The sequence below is a fragment of the Neltuma alba genome, unplaced genomic scaffold (genome assembly GCF_004799145.2).
Source record: "Neltuma alba isolate B1F8T4 unplaced genomic scaffold, ASM479914v2 tig00005575_pilon, whole genome shotgun sequence".
In the NCBI taxonomy this organism is placed as follows: domain Eukaryota; kingdom Viridiplantae; phylum Streptophyta; class Magnoliopsida; order Fabales; family Fabaceae; genus Neltuma; species Neltuma alba.
In genome coordinates, this window is record NW_021634162.1 from 38,443 (window position 1) to 54,387 (window position 15,945).

Here is a 15,945-nt window from a genome sequence, read left to right on the forward strand (position 1 = left end):
CTTTTAAAAGATATATATTAAATATGGGTAAAGTTAAAAATTTGTTATATTTTAATGAAGAGTTAATGCATTTTAAATTTTTTTTTTGTCCGTGTGAAATATACTGAAAGTACTTTATAAATAAAATCAGAGAAATGTAAGAAAAAATCCAGCACCGCTGGCAATTGGTTTCCCAGAAAATGTGCTGCCTAACGTGGAAAATAAGATTTTTCTTTTCCTTCTCCAAATTTTCAGTCTACCAAACGGGCTCTTATTATTAACTCATTGTAAAACTAGCCCACAGTCCAAAACCCCTTAGCCGAACACATGGCAAGTTGGCACCCTTGTTTATAACTACTGGGAAATTACACTTTTGGGAGCTATAAGGATTTTCCATGGTGGATTGGTTTATAATGACATGAACCAATTGAGCAAATAAATAAGTCCAAATTTAAATACGTAATTTTCTTAATGTAATGGTATGACCCACAATAGACACGCTTATAAGTCTTGTTTGATATTATCTCCGGTCCTAATTATAAGAATCAGTTGACTAATTTGAGAAGATTAAAGAAGTAAGTTGAGTTAGTTATTTGTCCTAAATAGGTGTTGTTTTTCCTAAAATATTCTTGCTAATCAAGTGTATTAACTAGAACTCTTATTATTAGAAAGGCTACTTTAAATATATATATATAAATATGATAAACAAAGTGAATTAAAATCTTATATTTAGGACCAACATAAAAGTCAAACTGAATCTTATATTAAGAATCGAAAGTAGTATAAAGTATTAAAAATGAAAAGTAATAATTAAGATTGAGAAAACTTATTGAATATAAAAATTTACTTGTTATTTAAGATTAGGCAAACCCACTAAAATATCATATTCCCCAACCCCATCTATATAGATTTACTCAATCCCAATTAACAAACAATTCCCCATACCAAACATTCTTTTAATAAGTTTTTCAACCCAATATCAAGCATTCTAGATGCTCCATAATGTACTTAGGAAGCTCTCATCTTGCAGTGGCATTAAAAAAAAAAAAAAAAAAGGCTCTTCCCCTGCTTTGCAACCAGAGAAGAACATCGTGTTGAGGAAGGTATTTTCTTTCCCTTGCATATTAATCAAGATATATAATATCCAGTATATTCTTGCTATTTTACAATAATTCTTTCACTTGCTACTTTTGAGAATAGATAATTTTAGTTCATAATTTTTTCCATTTGATTTCATTCCATTCCATTCCATTCTATATTCTACCTTCTAAGCACCGATAGGAAATTCAGAGATTCTTGTTTCATCTAACTATTCCACAAAAACATAACCAAAATGAACGTTTCTGTGACAGTACAAGATTAAAAACGTGGGATTTGAATGTACACATGTTAAAGTAACAACGGTTACAGTCAGCCAACCTAGCACTGTCATTCATGAGCTCGAGCATTGCCTGGACTTTGCAGCTTTTTGCCTACACAGGTATGGAAAGAGGAATTATAGGTGAGCAACTGATTTTAAGGATAGAAACAGAATGGAGACACCAAACTTTCCAAAGTATAAAAAGGTTGGTATAAAAAAGGTTGATATAGGAAATCAACTAACCAAAATGAATCCTTTTTTTCTCGCGCTAATAATTCTTCAAATGAAATGTCAGCAAACTCATTTTCTTCGTTCTCCCCAGGTTCACAGGATTTTTCCTTCTCCATGCAAGTTCCAATTTCAAGCATCTGTAAAGGCAGAGAGGATTGCAGAATCAGCATTGTTTGCGACAAGGTTTAGAAGAACGCCTTTAGAGAGGAGGCTTTACCCATCTCCTTACAAAAATTCTTCCTCAATTAGCAACGACAGTGGAATAGAGAAGTTGAAGACTACAGGGCTATACCTTCTTGTAAGCAGGTGACAGTTTAAGCTGTTCTTGAAGCCAGTTGTAAACAAAAGCATCCTCCTCTAGTCGCTTTTGTTCTAGTTCCAGCTTGTATATCTAAAATATTACAAAGTTGGTTACACAATGGAAGTGACTGCATCCTTAAGATGACGGAAACTTTTACTTTGAAAGATCTTGCAAACTAACAAACCTGTTGACGAAGGCGGTCAAAAGAAGACCTGTCTGCCTTAAATAATAGTGCCTTTGTGATAACAAACTTACGTTGGATTGTATCAGCCCTATCATGGTAAGAAAAAAAAGCAATCAGAATAACAGGGGAAATTAAAATGTTTTTTCATTTGATAAGAATTTGAATGCACTCCTACACCGAATTTCAATTCGAATTGTGGACGCAAATTTCACGAGAATACATTTCCATACAATACAGGTCAGATGCTTCAAATAATAAGCGAAAGTCACAAACACCAGCAAATTAATTATACTAAAATTTAACCTATCATAAAGACTGAATACATATATAACCACATTCAGGTTACTGAGTTCCCTGTGGTTGCAATTGTGCCAACTACAACAACAAAGAAGAAGAAGCCTTATCCGGTTTTCTCCACTAGGTGGGATCAGCTAGAGGGATCGACTTCAGGGAATGTACAATGTCATTGTATTCTATCAACTAGGAAGAACACTACGATATAACATCTTTGAATAATTTTTCAAGAGGACAAATGAAATACACAGAATTCTACCAAAGAAGCATTTTTAGGATATGTAGACGTACTTGTGCTGTAGCTCATTCCTAGCATCAACCAAACTATTAGCAAACTGTACAACCTGCATCACAAACGAGCAGGTTATTTAACTTCTAAGGTGGTTATATTCAAATACAATTGCTGCCAGCATCTCATCTTGAAATAATCCATATTTTGAAAATAAAAAGTGACAGGAAAATCTTTCATTTTCTGACAGAACATGCTTCATTGCTAAATTTGCTCCTTGAAATAACCAAAATTTAAAAGTCTGATCAAATTACAGTTCATTTTTTGACAGCTCTAGGCATTTTCATTTGAAAGACCAGAATCCTTGCGTTGAAGCAATCAATAGAATCACAAGAGACCTTCATGGTCATCACCCTTTTCATGAGGTTATTGTTGAAACTAGGAAGATGCTGTGTAGAAATTGGTTTATAAACCTTAATTTTGTATATAGAGAGTAGAATGAGAATGCTCACTTTTCAGCTAGGTAGCTCGTATTATAGAGGATGATTTTTTCTACCATAATCCATCTAGTAGTCTAGAGGTGGGTTACGCTCAAAGATAATCTTGCACGTTTCCTTGTAGTTGTACTTAGAGTTTTGAATGAAGGTTTTGGTTTATATCTTAAAACAAAATTGTTCTAGAAAATGATCATGATTCATTTCATCTATTTTAAAGCAATATAGAAACTTCTGATTTGCCTCAAACACATGGCACGTTTTGCAACTCTGGCTATGCTTAGCATCTCAATCATGTTTTGAGGCTAACCTAGATTTTATAGAGGATGCAGTTCGCAACACAGAATACTTTGTCATGTTTTTTCTGACCGTTCCAGATCCTGAAACAGATCATAGCCTAGTTTGTCTTTCTGCTTTTCACTACACATGAAAAATATTTTTTGTTTTCCTTGCACAACCTTACATAAAAGAGCATATTTATATCAAAACAGCTCTCTCTGGCAATCTAAACAATTATCTATTACTCCCTCTAATATAAAATTAGCTAATGTTACCAAACATTAACCATGCATATTTTATTTCTATACATTTGCGCTATATTTATAGCATACCTCCGAAGATCCTGAACATGTACTCCCCAAACCTACTCATCCAAATTCAGAAACTGCTTCTGCAAAATTTCAAACAGGTGATAGGTCACCCCACCCGCATCACCCAATACGAAGCTCATAATTCTATATTATACAAGCTAAAAAAATGCTACACAGACCGACCTAATCAAGCAACTCAAGTTGATATCAGGACAATATCATTGGATTGCTTCACTTTTGGAATCAGCCCAACGGCATAATAAGCTGGACCACCAAGGCTAAATAGATATTGTGATTCACTGGTAAAACCTAGAAGGCAATTCAACTCCGCATTGCAGATATGGAAACAAAAAGTCGTAAAAACATTAAAGCAAGCATTTGTAGGCTGCATAATTGCATCTATCAATAAATTACCCGCTTCCAAAACCAGAAATGGATTCCTAGACAAAAGATACTTCTTTTTAACTCAAGATCAAAACAATGGTTTTTAATACACACACACATAAAGTAAGATGAACAATACAACAATCACTCGGATGGGTATAACCTGTTGTAATGTCAACTTCTTCGCCTCGTGGCACTTGACAAGCTCATCATACTGTTGCTTGATCTTCCTCTGCATAGGGCTACTAGAAGAGGTGAACGGGTACAAGCAAACGGATTCCAGTCGAAGCCCGGAATCCGAATCCGAACTCGCTCGCAACCCTTCGCCTCCATCTTCAGCCGAAGAATTCGCTTTCTTCTTCTTCGCCTTCCTCTTCTTCTTCTTCCCCGTCTGGCCCTCATCCGTAGAGTCTCGATTTGGGTCATCGCCACCTTTCTCGTCGAGCACAGTGGTCCATTTCGTAGAATCGGATGGCAACACCTCGAGCAAGAGCGAATGGTTCGGGTTGGTTTCGTTGGGTTGACTAACTCTGTCCCCAGCCTCCGACACAGAATGCTCCACAGTCGACGTCGGGGCGGAGTTCGTATCCGGATTCCGGGCCGCCCCCTTTCGTTCCGGTCTGGAGAGCTTCTTATAAACAGAGAAGGCGGTAAAGATGAAAGAAAGAAGAGAAGCGGAGAAGATGAGAAGGGCGACACAGAAAAAGGGATCGTGCATTTGGCGATGATGATGATGATACAGAGGAATGATTGATTGTTTAGAATGAAAGAGACGGAAGATTTGTGAGGAAGGTAAAGAAGCGGCCATGGAAGATGTTGAAGAAGAAGAAGAAGCGTGTCATTGAGAGAGGGGGGGAAAGGGAAAGAAGAATTGTGAAAGCAAAGTAATGGAAATCCCGCAGCGAGTTTAGCCGCTTTGAAGGTTCAATTTTTGATCTGTTTCCTTCAGTTTGGGGCTAAAGTGATGATGGTGGGCCACATCTCTTTTAGATTAGCAATAGGAACCTTTTTTTTTTCTTTTTTCTTTTTTAAAAAAAACCAAGATGATAATTACTACCTCCTGTCCTTAATATAAGATCCTATTTGACTTTTATTTTGGTCTTAAATATAAGACCCCAATCTATTTTGTCTCTCATATTTATACATTTTTTTCCAAAGTAACCTTTCTAACAATGATAGTTTTAGTCAATACACTTTATTAGTAAGGATATTTTAGAAAAGACAACACATATTTAAGACAAATAACTAATTCAACTTACTTTTTTAATCTCTTCAAATTAGTTAATTGGTTCTCATAATTAGGATCGGAGGTTGTATAACGCTTCTTTTGTTCAACAAAAATCAATCATTTTTGTCTGAAAAATATCTTGCAGATTTTAAGAGGGAATTGAACAGTTGAACGGATGGTGCTTCACCATCTCGCTTAGATTCGATTTGGTTGTACTTCATGTGAAGGAATGTGTCTTTGTTTTATGGTGAGTTCAGATGAGAATGAATAATATGAATGGACATCCTTTCCTTTTTTTTTGTTTAATATTTTATTACAAAACATGATTTTGTTTGTTTCCTTATTAAATTTAATAATTATCACATTAATTATATATGGATATTCTATGGCAGAAAATATAATTATGTAAAATCAATGATGGTAAATAAATATACAAGTAATTTGTGATTATACATGTTTGTTCATTACTTTATTTGATATGTTAAATACAGTCAACAATCTCTTTGAATTGTTAAGATATATAGGGAGAAAATTATTTTCTTTTGTATATTGTTTTTAAGAAATAAAAATAAAATAAAAATCTTTAAAAAGATTATACATGAAATCTAGCTAGGCTGTCCAGATTTTCATATCTACTGATGAAGCAAGAAGGCAAAGGTTGAAGCATGAAACAATCTGAACTACGTGTGTACGTTCTCTGTTCATCTCTCTCCCTCTCTACACACACACACACATGCCCATATACTTCTCATTGGCCTTGATGTTACTGATGTAGCAGGTTGCCGAATTCTCAAGTCAAGACTAACCAAGATAACCCTTTTTTGGCTCATCATTAGTATATATGCACGTTATTGTCATACCTTTCCCATTGATTTTATTGTAAAATATTGATTACTTCATGAATTCTTTTATATATAGGCTAGGCGTGAATTAAGTGTAAGATGATGGTAATGTCAAAAGGCAATAATTGAATTCAACAACCACATCAAAATGATGTACCAGATCTTATTGGCTTGGGACGTTTCATACAAGAAAGAAAGAAGCAACTAAAATTGCCTCTCAGAAGATTACAAGAGGGAATTAAAAATAATACTACAGGAAGCAAGAGGCTTCTTCAACACTGAAACAACAGGAAACATTTTTTTGCACATGGACTCAATTACCATCGTCTCAATGTGCATCTAGCAGCAATGATTCTTCAGTTTTACTTCTTAACCTTTTGAATTAGGCAGAAGATAGAATACCAATACTCTATTCACAGAAATCCACAATCATCTTATCAGCAATCTCCCTACAGACTTTTTAACCAAGGAGTGTTGTGTTTCTTCTGCAACTTCACCTTGGTAAAGAGCCAAAGCAAATCAATGCTTGAGGGCTATCTTGTATTGTAGTGGTAGACTTGGTTGATCACTAAAAGATCTATGCACGGTGGGGGAAAGAAGGAAAAAAAAAAAAACAATAGTGAAGATCACCCTGGTAACTTTATCCCCATTTTGGTTTTCTGGGAATAATAATCATCATCTTCATCAGGTACAGATGGCCTCCACTGAGAGTTTCTTCATGACGTTTGGGCATGGGTCTCCTCCAAAATTTTCAGGAGACACGGCCACTGTGCATGAGTTCTGCCCAACACAATTCTGAAACAGCAAACTCAATATTGAATAGTGATCCAAGTAGGAACTTAGAAGAAGCCAAAAGAAGCAGTAAACTAAAAGGATCACATGGCCTACGGAATTGAAGTAATAAGATTTTGTAAACAAAGCCTTGAAATTTGTGTTTCTTAGGCACTGTTTTATCTGTTTGGCCAAATACTAAGTGCTTCTTTGTAACAGTAGGGGTTGAAAAAATGATACTTTCATGGAAAGAAATTTTCAAATAAGTGGAAATTGAAAGCACAGACAATAAACGACAGAATGAAGAAGAATTAATACCTTTTGAAAGGCATCGTATGACTTGTGCGCATGGCAGCCTCCTTCACGGAAGTTTCCACAGGACCCTATTGGAGTACCGAAGCTAGCAAATTTGATGGAGGAGATTTTCTGGCCCGGGCCACATGACAAATGAGCTTTTGGTCTCACTGGTTTGCTAGATTTACCAGAAGTTTGCATCTGATAACTTATGAGGTTTGGTTGCCACTCATATATATCAGCACATGCTCTATCTATATCCCTTCTAGCCAAAAATATTCCATTGGGGTCTCCACCCATTTCTTCAAACACAACGAGTAAGTTTCCAGTTGGCTTCAGCCATGATTGAGGAACATGATACCTGAAATCATAAATCACTAGTAAGTTTGCTAATAGCTCCTCACCAGCATTTCCTTTTTTTCTGTTTTTTGAACCAAAAAAAGAAAAGAAAGAAAAAGATAAATTACTGATTTTGTCCTTAAAGTTTCATGACGTTTTTATATTCACAGCAGAGACTGAGATTTGTAGAACTATAGGGACTAAGTTAAAATCTTTTGAACAATAAGATCCAACACATTCAATTTGACTTCAGCGAAAGTTACTTATTTCTCACCATCTTTGAGAAGCCTCGCCACAGTTGCTACTGCATTTCTTCTCACTATAAGTTCCAGCATAATCACAGTCACCACAAGTTCCAGAGGCTTTGTAGGCAGGCCAGTAGCGACCAAGGCTCTGTCCATTTATCCAAATTTGACCTTTGCCCATGCTGCCCATGTCTAAAGCCAGCGGCGCAACTCCACGCGGGGCATCAAAAGTTGTCTGTAATAATATTAAAAGGATGTTAAGTTATGTCACTACTTTTAGTATTATTAATGATGATTACTAGTAATGCAATTAAAGAGTGGATGTTAAGAAGTTATGAAAAGGTCAGTATAATCATGTTTTTAAGCAAAACCAAAGATAGAGTCTTTGTGGTCCTCACTTTGAACCAAGTCAATGGCTGTCTTCTTGCAACCCAATATCCCTGAGTCCACTCAATTGATGGACTACCACTGAGAGAATGAAGACCCATATCTTCACCTTTAAGGCCAACCTGAAAGAAGCATAACCTCCAATGAATCTTAAGGAAAATCCAGCAACAGAAGATACAGGAAGCACACAAACGTTTCAAAAAAAGAACCTTGTAGGACCATTTCTGCCATGACAAGTCCCTTTTTCCCTCATTGAGACCGTCTAATGAAATTGGGCCAAGAACGCCAGCATTCCATCGTTCAAAATGTGGACCAACGTTCTGTATGTCAACAAAAATCAGGACAGGGTTATTTAGTCAAGTTCATAACTCAGCTTTATTGCTGGAAAATCAAAATAGGGAAAGGATATATTCTTCAATGCATGGGGTGTGTGTGTGTGTGTGTGGAGAGAGAGAGAGAGAAGGAAAGGGAGAGATAGACAGACAGACCGGAAGTCCAACTGCAACACTTAGCAGGGAGATTTTGTTAACACCAGCTCTTAACTTCACGCTTTGACTAAACGTTAGCTTTGGGAATTCTAAACTTCCGAATGAAGTTCCTGCCATAAGAAAAGAGTAAAATGCTCAGCCAAAAATTATAAGCTTGCAATATAAAACAGCGTGGTAGAGTTGTTAAAAGCAAGATAACGAAGCTAAATTAAGGGTTTCCATCAAGCTTGTAAAAAATCACCAGATCAGATACTGAACGATTATGCCTTCTAATTCTATCAATTCCCCTGAAGCATACATCAAGTGACTTTCCCCACAAACAAACCTTGGATTTAAAAAAGGAAAATGGATCTTACTAGGAAAGAAAAGGTATGGAATTGGAATAATTTTTTAAATTCTTGGGATTGTTCATAAAAAAATGGATGTGTCGGTATTCTGCATAAAAAGCTATGCTGCTCACCTGCCAGCTGACCATTGACAAAAACATGCAAAGCATGTCCAGCAGACAAGACTGTAAGAACAGGATCCTTTCCATTCTTCAAAAAGCCTTCATTGGAATTAATCACAACACTGAAAAGAAAAGGAATGAGTATTAAAATTTGAACAAGGAATGAATAATCAGCTTTATCAATGAAGAGTCTAGCCAAAGATAGTAGGGAAAATAAATGGAGAAAGCTAGTTGCAGAGTTATGAGTTTCTTACTCTGTGGAGTACCACAGGTAATCAGATGCATCTCTCGTTGTATTTATCTGCTCCAAAAGGCCAGAAGTGGTGAAGGTGCTATCATCAGTAGAGGTTGTCTCTTCATTGAATGCTTGCCAAGAAAGTCCTCCATGCATAGGAACACGAGTCATTTTCATCAGTGCACTCTGAGACCCAACCTGCACAGAGATATTTTATTTACTTGATCAGTTGGTCAATCTAGTCTGTGACTAAAATCTCTGTTATAATTGACCCAGCTAAACATATGAAATAAACAGCCATTTAATTTGTTTTCTCACCCTTGCAGTGTTATAGACAGTATTCTTGCAATCTGGAAGAATGCTTATAGACCATGGGGGTAGGTTGTAATGCATATTTCCAAACGACACTGTTGCAAAAGATCTTGGGTCATAATTTGCAAGGAATGCAGCACAAGCTCCTGACTTTGATTTGAAGACATGAGCCTGGACAAAAAGTTAAAAGAAACTTATTAGTTCTTAGGATTGATTTTTTTTTTTTTTTGGGGGGGTGAACTTTGTTATTAGACCTCTTGATAGTTTCCAAGCCGTGATACAGTAGGATCTGCAGATACCAAAGCAGGTTCACAGAGTTTTATTGCTCTGTGTAAATCCTTCAGATGGCCCCACTTTGGCTGTCTAGGCAGTCCTGCATAAAGGAAGAAGAAGTGTTGCTACTCAAAATTTATACAGGAGAGAAACTAGATGAGCTTACTTCTACATGACGATAAGTTTACTTTTTCCTTGGGTATATATGAATATAAGAGACTAAATGGACCACTGACAAGGAATAAAATCAACTAGATATGTGAGATATTCAACAAGCAGAATGGTCAACAGTATTCATTTTACATATTACACTAATAGACAAACCGAAATACTGGCTGATGGAAGTCGTCTCCCAGTCAAATATTATATTTTCACTGTCACACATCAACAGATGGGTTCTGCTCCCACAAAAAAACGACATTTTGGAGCATGGCATACTAAAGTGGAATTACAGAGAACATTATTCATTCCCAAGGGTCACAACAAAATTGATAAAACTGAATAAAACAGGCTTCAATTTTCAGTTAACGTCAAGTGATGTAACTACTGAATTGGAAGCTTTAAAAGCGAAACACATCAGTGCTTATTGGTCATACATAAGATCGCTGTGCATACCAAATTCATCAATAGGTGCGTCATAATCGTAGCTTGTAGCAATGAATGGACCACCAGCAGTTCGACCAAATTTGTTCCTCCATGGTACTGAAATGAAAAAATAAAGGGATTTTGTTCTGTCATAAAAAATAAATTTAAAAAACAAAATCACGCGGTTGCTTATTGAGTTCATGGGACAAAGATGATACCATGTAATAGTTTACAAATGATCCCCCTTTCTGTATAAACCTTGCAACTGAAAACGCCAAGTCTTCAGCTGGTCGGTGAGGAACAGGACCTCCAAACTCAGTATACCTGCATTCAGGGAAGGAACTTCTAGGTTACTTCTCTGGTTTTTGTGTTTCTTGTTCTCAGTAAGACTGCAGAAGTGAAAAAAAATGACGAGCCAAATACAAGCAACAAATTATTGTACCAGCCAGTCCAAGCTTCTGTCCACATCTTTGGTTTATAGGCCTTATTAGGAGAGAAATAATCACAATAGAAGCCATTGCAACTGTTGATCTGTCAAAATTTACCGTGAAATTAGAAGCTAAAAAATTGGGAGTTTTAGTTTCAACCTTCAAGTATGAAGCTCAGTGATTAAAATTTGCATGCATATGAAACATTTCTTTGGTCAAGAGAAGGAAAAAAAGAATAAATAATAATGACAATGATAATAATTCCGAGAAAGACACAGCCGAGATGCACTTACAATAGGATCAGGAGCATCATCTTGCTTGCACATGACCCATGGAACACCCGTACCAAGTCCTACAGCCATATGAGCTGCCCATTGAGTATAGGCTTTACCAGGAGCACCAATTTCAGACTCCATAGGTCCATATTCATTTTCAATCTGTATACCAAAAAATGTTTGAAAATATAACTCAGGGGACCCTTTCTCTTTTCTTCTCAAGGACGAGACTAGATATTCTAAAACAAGCTATTAGATTAAGCAAAAGGCAAAGAGGGTGTTTTGTCTACCTGGGAAAGAATTATAGGACCGCCCTGCGACTCGAATAACCTTTCTGCTTTCATCATATTGACGATTTTGTTGGTGAATTTTTGCATTTGGAACTTCACCATAGCAATATAAAAATTTAAAATAATCATTAGAAGCTAATCAGATTACTCAAAGAGGAAAAGGTAGAGATTTTGTTTTGGCGATTCTACAGGTAAAGGGATGAGAGTTGTCTCACCTTGAAAGGCCCATTGTCTGTTCTGAAGTTGATACCTGGAATGTACTTCAGCCAAACAGGAAAACCCCTGCAAACAGATCAAATTGATTGTGTTTAGATATATATGGTTCAGACATGAAAAAAAAAAAAAATTAATTTGTCACAAAAGCAAATCAAAGTTTCCATTTCATTACCCAAAATTCCACTCAGCACAGACATAAGGGCCAATCCTCAGATGAACATAAAGGCCTGCCTCCTTCACCAACTTTATGAACTTCACCAGATCATAGTTGCCTTCAAAGTAATACTAAAATAAAGAAGGAAAAGCAGTAAACAAATTAGTTATTGTTACTATTCCACCCAAATAAAAAATGCACTGTTAAAACTGCAAAAGCAAAAGTAGTTGCAATCGTTGATTACTTTGCCCGGTGAAGGTTCATGACCATTCCAGAAAACGTAAGTCTGGATAACATCCAAACCACCGTCCTTGGCCTTCTGAATAAGATCCGGCCACATCTGAAACCGATAAAAAAGATAGAAACTTTAGCTACCCATTTGATAAAAACAAAGAGGGAGCCATGGGTGAGCTTGAAATGATGAAGAAGCAGAGAGATTGACGAAGCACATTTCAGAGTAATAGTGAAATGAATACCTCGGGGGTACTTCTTGGGTAATGAATGGATCCAGAGAGGAGAATCCTTCTTTGGCCATTGATAGTGATGGCTTTGCGATCATAAGACACAGAAGCTGAAGCAGAACCAACAAGTGAACTTGCTAGAACCAGAACCAGCAGCACATTCCACATTATAGTGAGCTTGAAGAAGCCCATGAGTACCATGAACAGTAAAAAAAGTAATGTTCTTCTCCCTCAGCTTGGTAAAGCACTGGCCTTTCCCTTGCACTTTATTTTATATGCTTGGATGGATGGCCTTTTCCTTAATTTACTCTTTTTCAAGTGTGAAACGTTATTGAAGAAGAGATAGCTGAAGAAGGAAAGTGATGAGAGAAAAAATGAGAGGTTTTTCAGAGAAAAGAAGAGCGCTTTAATTTTGACAAGTTTGAAAAGAGATGAATTTTGCTTACAACGAAGGTGCTTTGCAGCTGCTTTTAAACACTGCGAGGTGAAGACTCTGTTGGAGGCTCTCGGGGAGAGAGTGGGACCCACTCCTTGTCCTTCACTTCAACTGGCGCTCCGCGCCATCCAATGAATTTTTTATTTCTTTTACTGTATTTATAGGATACAGAGATGTAAAAGAAATGTACTTATAAATAGATAAATATTTTTGAATGTTACCATAAATGCATATAATATCTGTAAGAAACACAAATGTATATAAAAAAATTTAAAATAAATTTTACTTTAATTTCTTCATTTGTATTTTTTTCACATCAAGAAAACATATATTAAAATAAACATTATCCCTCTAGTTTTATTTATAAATCATTTCTATTGTGTTTTATAGAGCTAAAAAAAATTTGAAGCATCATTAACACTATTTTAAAATTCAACAATTTTTATTATTCATATTTGATATATAGAGTTCTAAAAAAATAATAAATAATATTCGTGTCAAAAATTTAATAAAACGAGTGATAAAATAGCACTAAGAAAAACAGTTTTCTTCCAAACACGGATGATTGGCAGTCCCTCCCAACCCTGTTATGTTCCTTCTAATTTAAAACGACAGTGAGATTTTCACCAAAATACAAAACGACAGAAAGATTCTCTAACCAAAGGATCAATCCCAATACGGTCGGTTCCTACTTCATTTCCTGCTCACTTCTCCCACTTACAAAGTCACGTGAACTTCTTGTCGCCGTCTACACGCAGAAAAAATAAAAAAGAGAATTATAATCAAGTTCCAAATTAGAAAAATAACTACTAAAAAGTCCAATAACAACTTGAGCAACTTACAATGACAAGTTTTAAAGTGAAGAATAACAATTTCTGGGATTTTTTTTATTTTTTTTTGCATAGAATCTCATTGTAATTCTCCCAAAAATAAAATAAAATAATAATAACCGCTTTTTTCTTGTTAACAAAATTAATAAACCAAAAGGCCAAAACTATGTTATTTCGTATTCTTATTTGTTTTTTGGTTGGTTTTCCTTTAATAGTGCATATATATTTCATGATTTATCAGTATTTTTGGTTAATTACGAAAGCTTATGCTAGTTTAGTTGAATAATTGATCTAGCATAATTAATGATTTTGGTGATGTAATAGACAATAAATAGTATTTGAGTCGGGTATACGTGAGATTAAAAAGAATTATATTTGTTTGGATGTAACCGGATGTATTATTTAAAAATATATGAATAAATAATGTTTAATTTCATTTTTTTTCCTTAGGTATTATTTTAAAAAATATTTTTTGCTAAACATATGTATCATTTTATTGGAGACAATTTTATTCGATTATATTCGAGACACTGTTGGGTACTGAATGTAAACACCTCTTTTAAAAGGAATTTGAATGTTAATTCATCACATTATATTTTAAAGAACAATCTTTTTCACTAAAGCAAATTGTTAAGTACTAGATGCTTTCTAGACTGTGAATTCTTTTTTTTTTCCTGCTTTTATACTTCTCCAATCACAATTATGGTCGTTATAAAGCAATTTAATCATCTTAAAAGTATAATAGCGGGATCAGGAAATATCATTACGGACGACATTATTTCTTTCTTACACTTATTTTCTCGAAATGTTAAAAGTTCTAAACTCTTTTCCTATATCTTTTATATCTATTTTCTTGCTGATCATTGTTAGTTGGGAACTTGTGGTGTTGATCTTTTTATTAATATCATTTGCCTTTTTATTAAGAAAAACTAATTTAATGCTCAATTCACTTTCGACAACATTGACTTTTTTTCCCCATCTATAATTTGGTGGGAGTTGAGGCTATAAATTTGTGATCGAGTTTAAAGCAATAAGCCAATGTTTTTTAATACATAAGGTAGAAGGGGAATTGCTTTTCTCCAAATAATAAAGATAAAAGTAGTATTTGTTTTTATATAATTGATCTTTTTATCCAAACCCAAAAAAAAAAAGTAGTATCTGTTTTTCTCAAAATATGAAAGGTAAAATTAATTGTCATACCTTCCCAACTACATAGGAGGAACTACTCACACATACTTCCACAAAAATAATAAGTGGAAAATTGAATTCTAATGAGTCAATTTTCTTTAAAAACCAGTTATTATATTTAATAACAAGTTGTTATGCGTTATGTTTGAAGTCTTGAGCTCGAACTCGACATTAACATATTTATGTGTTTAAATTGATTATAATAAAAATATAATACTTCTCTAGTTCTAAATATGATATTCTTATACTCCTCCGGTCCTTAATATAAGACCCATTTAACTAATTTGATTAAATTAAAGAAGTTAGGTAAGTTAGTTAATTATAAGAAATGTGACACGTTTTTCTTAAAATACCATAATCATCTTTCTTAATACCACATCTTCCTCTTCTACTTGATTATGGTTGAGGGAGTATTTATAAGGGTAATTTAGAGAAAATTGAAAAATATGATAAATGGGTCTTATGTTTAAAACCAAAACCAACTCAACAATTATGTCATATATTAAGGACTGGAGGAGTATATACTAGTATAAGAGTCGTATATTTAAGATCCGAGGAGTAGTAACGTGACGAGCTTTTTAATGAAAAAACAGAAGGGGTTGAAGAGTCGTAGCTTTGTAATACAGCTGTAAGCGTGTTGATAATAAGAGGGAGACAGAAGATAAAGAGCTAAGCTAGAGATTCATAACTGTGCCATTCGTATATATGATTCAGCAGCAACCACTTGTTTCCACAACCACTCTATCTCATTCATAATTCTCTCTACACTCATAAATGCAAACCCATAACTAACATTATAGTACTTTTCCCCCACACAAAAAAAAAAAAGAAGAATGCTAAAAAAAATAAGGTTTTTAATGAAAAAGAGAGAAAGATTATTTTATGATTATTATTATTATTTTTATCTCCTAGGAATACCTTTCAAATGGTTTGGTTTTTAGGAAAATATGGTAAAAAAATTGGGAACTTCGAAGAAGTAAAATGACAAAAATATCCTTTTCATTAAAAAAGAAAGAAGATACCAAAGGCTTTTTATATGGTTAGTGTAATGAACCATTATTTCACTCACCTATTGGTGTGAAAGAACAATGTGGAAACCTATTCTCATAATACCCTTCAATTGATGGCAAAGTGTATGAAGCATACCAAACAAACTTTAACGGAACATTACTTT

At 34.8% G+C, this 15,945-nt stretch overlaps 2 protein-coding genes across 2 annotated transcripts; both read right to left on the minus strand.

The window, feature by feature from the left end:
* Positions 1–1,113: 1,113 nt before the first annotated feature.
* Positions 1,114–4,902, minus strand: LOC114748031 (uncharacterized). The gene is made up of 6 exons (XM_028936388.1): positions 4,210–4,902; positions 2,641–2,693; positions 2,056–2,143; positions 1,863–1,961; positions 1,583–1,707; positions 1,114–1,451 (listed from the first exon to the last, which is right to left on the minus strand). The coding sequence occupies exons 1-6, from the start codon at positions 4,852–4,854 to the stop codon at positions 1,412–1,414; spliced, it is 1,050 nt and encodes a 349-aa protein (XP_028792221.1). The 5' UTR covers positions 4,855–4,902; the 3' UTR covers positions 1,114–1,411.
* A 1,339-nt stretch (positions 4,903–6,241) lies between these two features.
* On the minus strand, positions 6,242–15,426 carry LOC114748030 (beta-galactosidase 1-like). The gene is given in 21 exon segments (XM_028936387.1): positions 6,242–6,911; positions 7,206–7,542; positions 7,795–8,000; positions 8,164–8,274; positions 8,362–8,472; positions 8,641–8,750; positions 9,101–9,210; positions 9,343–9,521; positions 9,642–9,806; positions 9,890–10,008; positions 10,524–10,595; positions 10,598–10,610; positions 10,712–10,817; positions 10,936–11,024; positions 11,215–11,358; positions 11,487–11,579; positions 11,702–11,768; positions 11,875–11,987; positions 12,101–12,196; positions 12,333–12,529; positions 15,414–15,426. Coding segments are annotated over 20 exon segments (2,538 nt in total). The 5' UTR covers positions 12,519–12,529; positions 15,414–15,426; the 3' UTR covers positions 6,242–6,800.
* Positions 15,427–15,945: the final 519 nt, after the last annotated feature.

What these genes read in the sequence shown, in the direction of transcription:
- LOC114748031 (XM_028936388.1), bottom strand. Translation starts at nt 4,854, where the DNA reads ATGGCCGCTTCTTTACCTTCCTCACAAATCTTCCGTCTCTTTCATTCT. An exon ending in AGGAATGAGCTACAGCACAA is followed by an intron (nt 2,144 to 2,640) that starts GTACGTCTACAT and finishes TTACCATGATAG; the next exon opens with GGCTGATACAATCCAACGTA. An exon ending in TTGACCGCCTTCGTCAACAG is followed by an intron (nt 1,962 to 2,055) that starts GTTTGTTAGTTT and finishes GTAATATTTTAG; the next exon opens with ATATACAAGCTGGAACTAGA.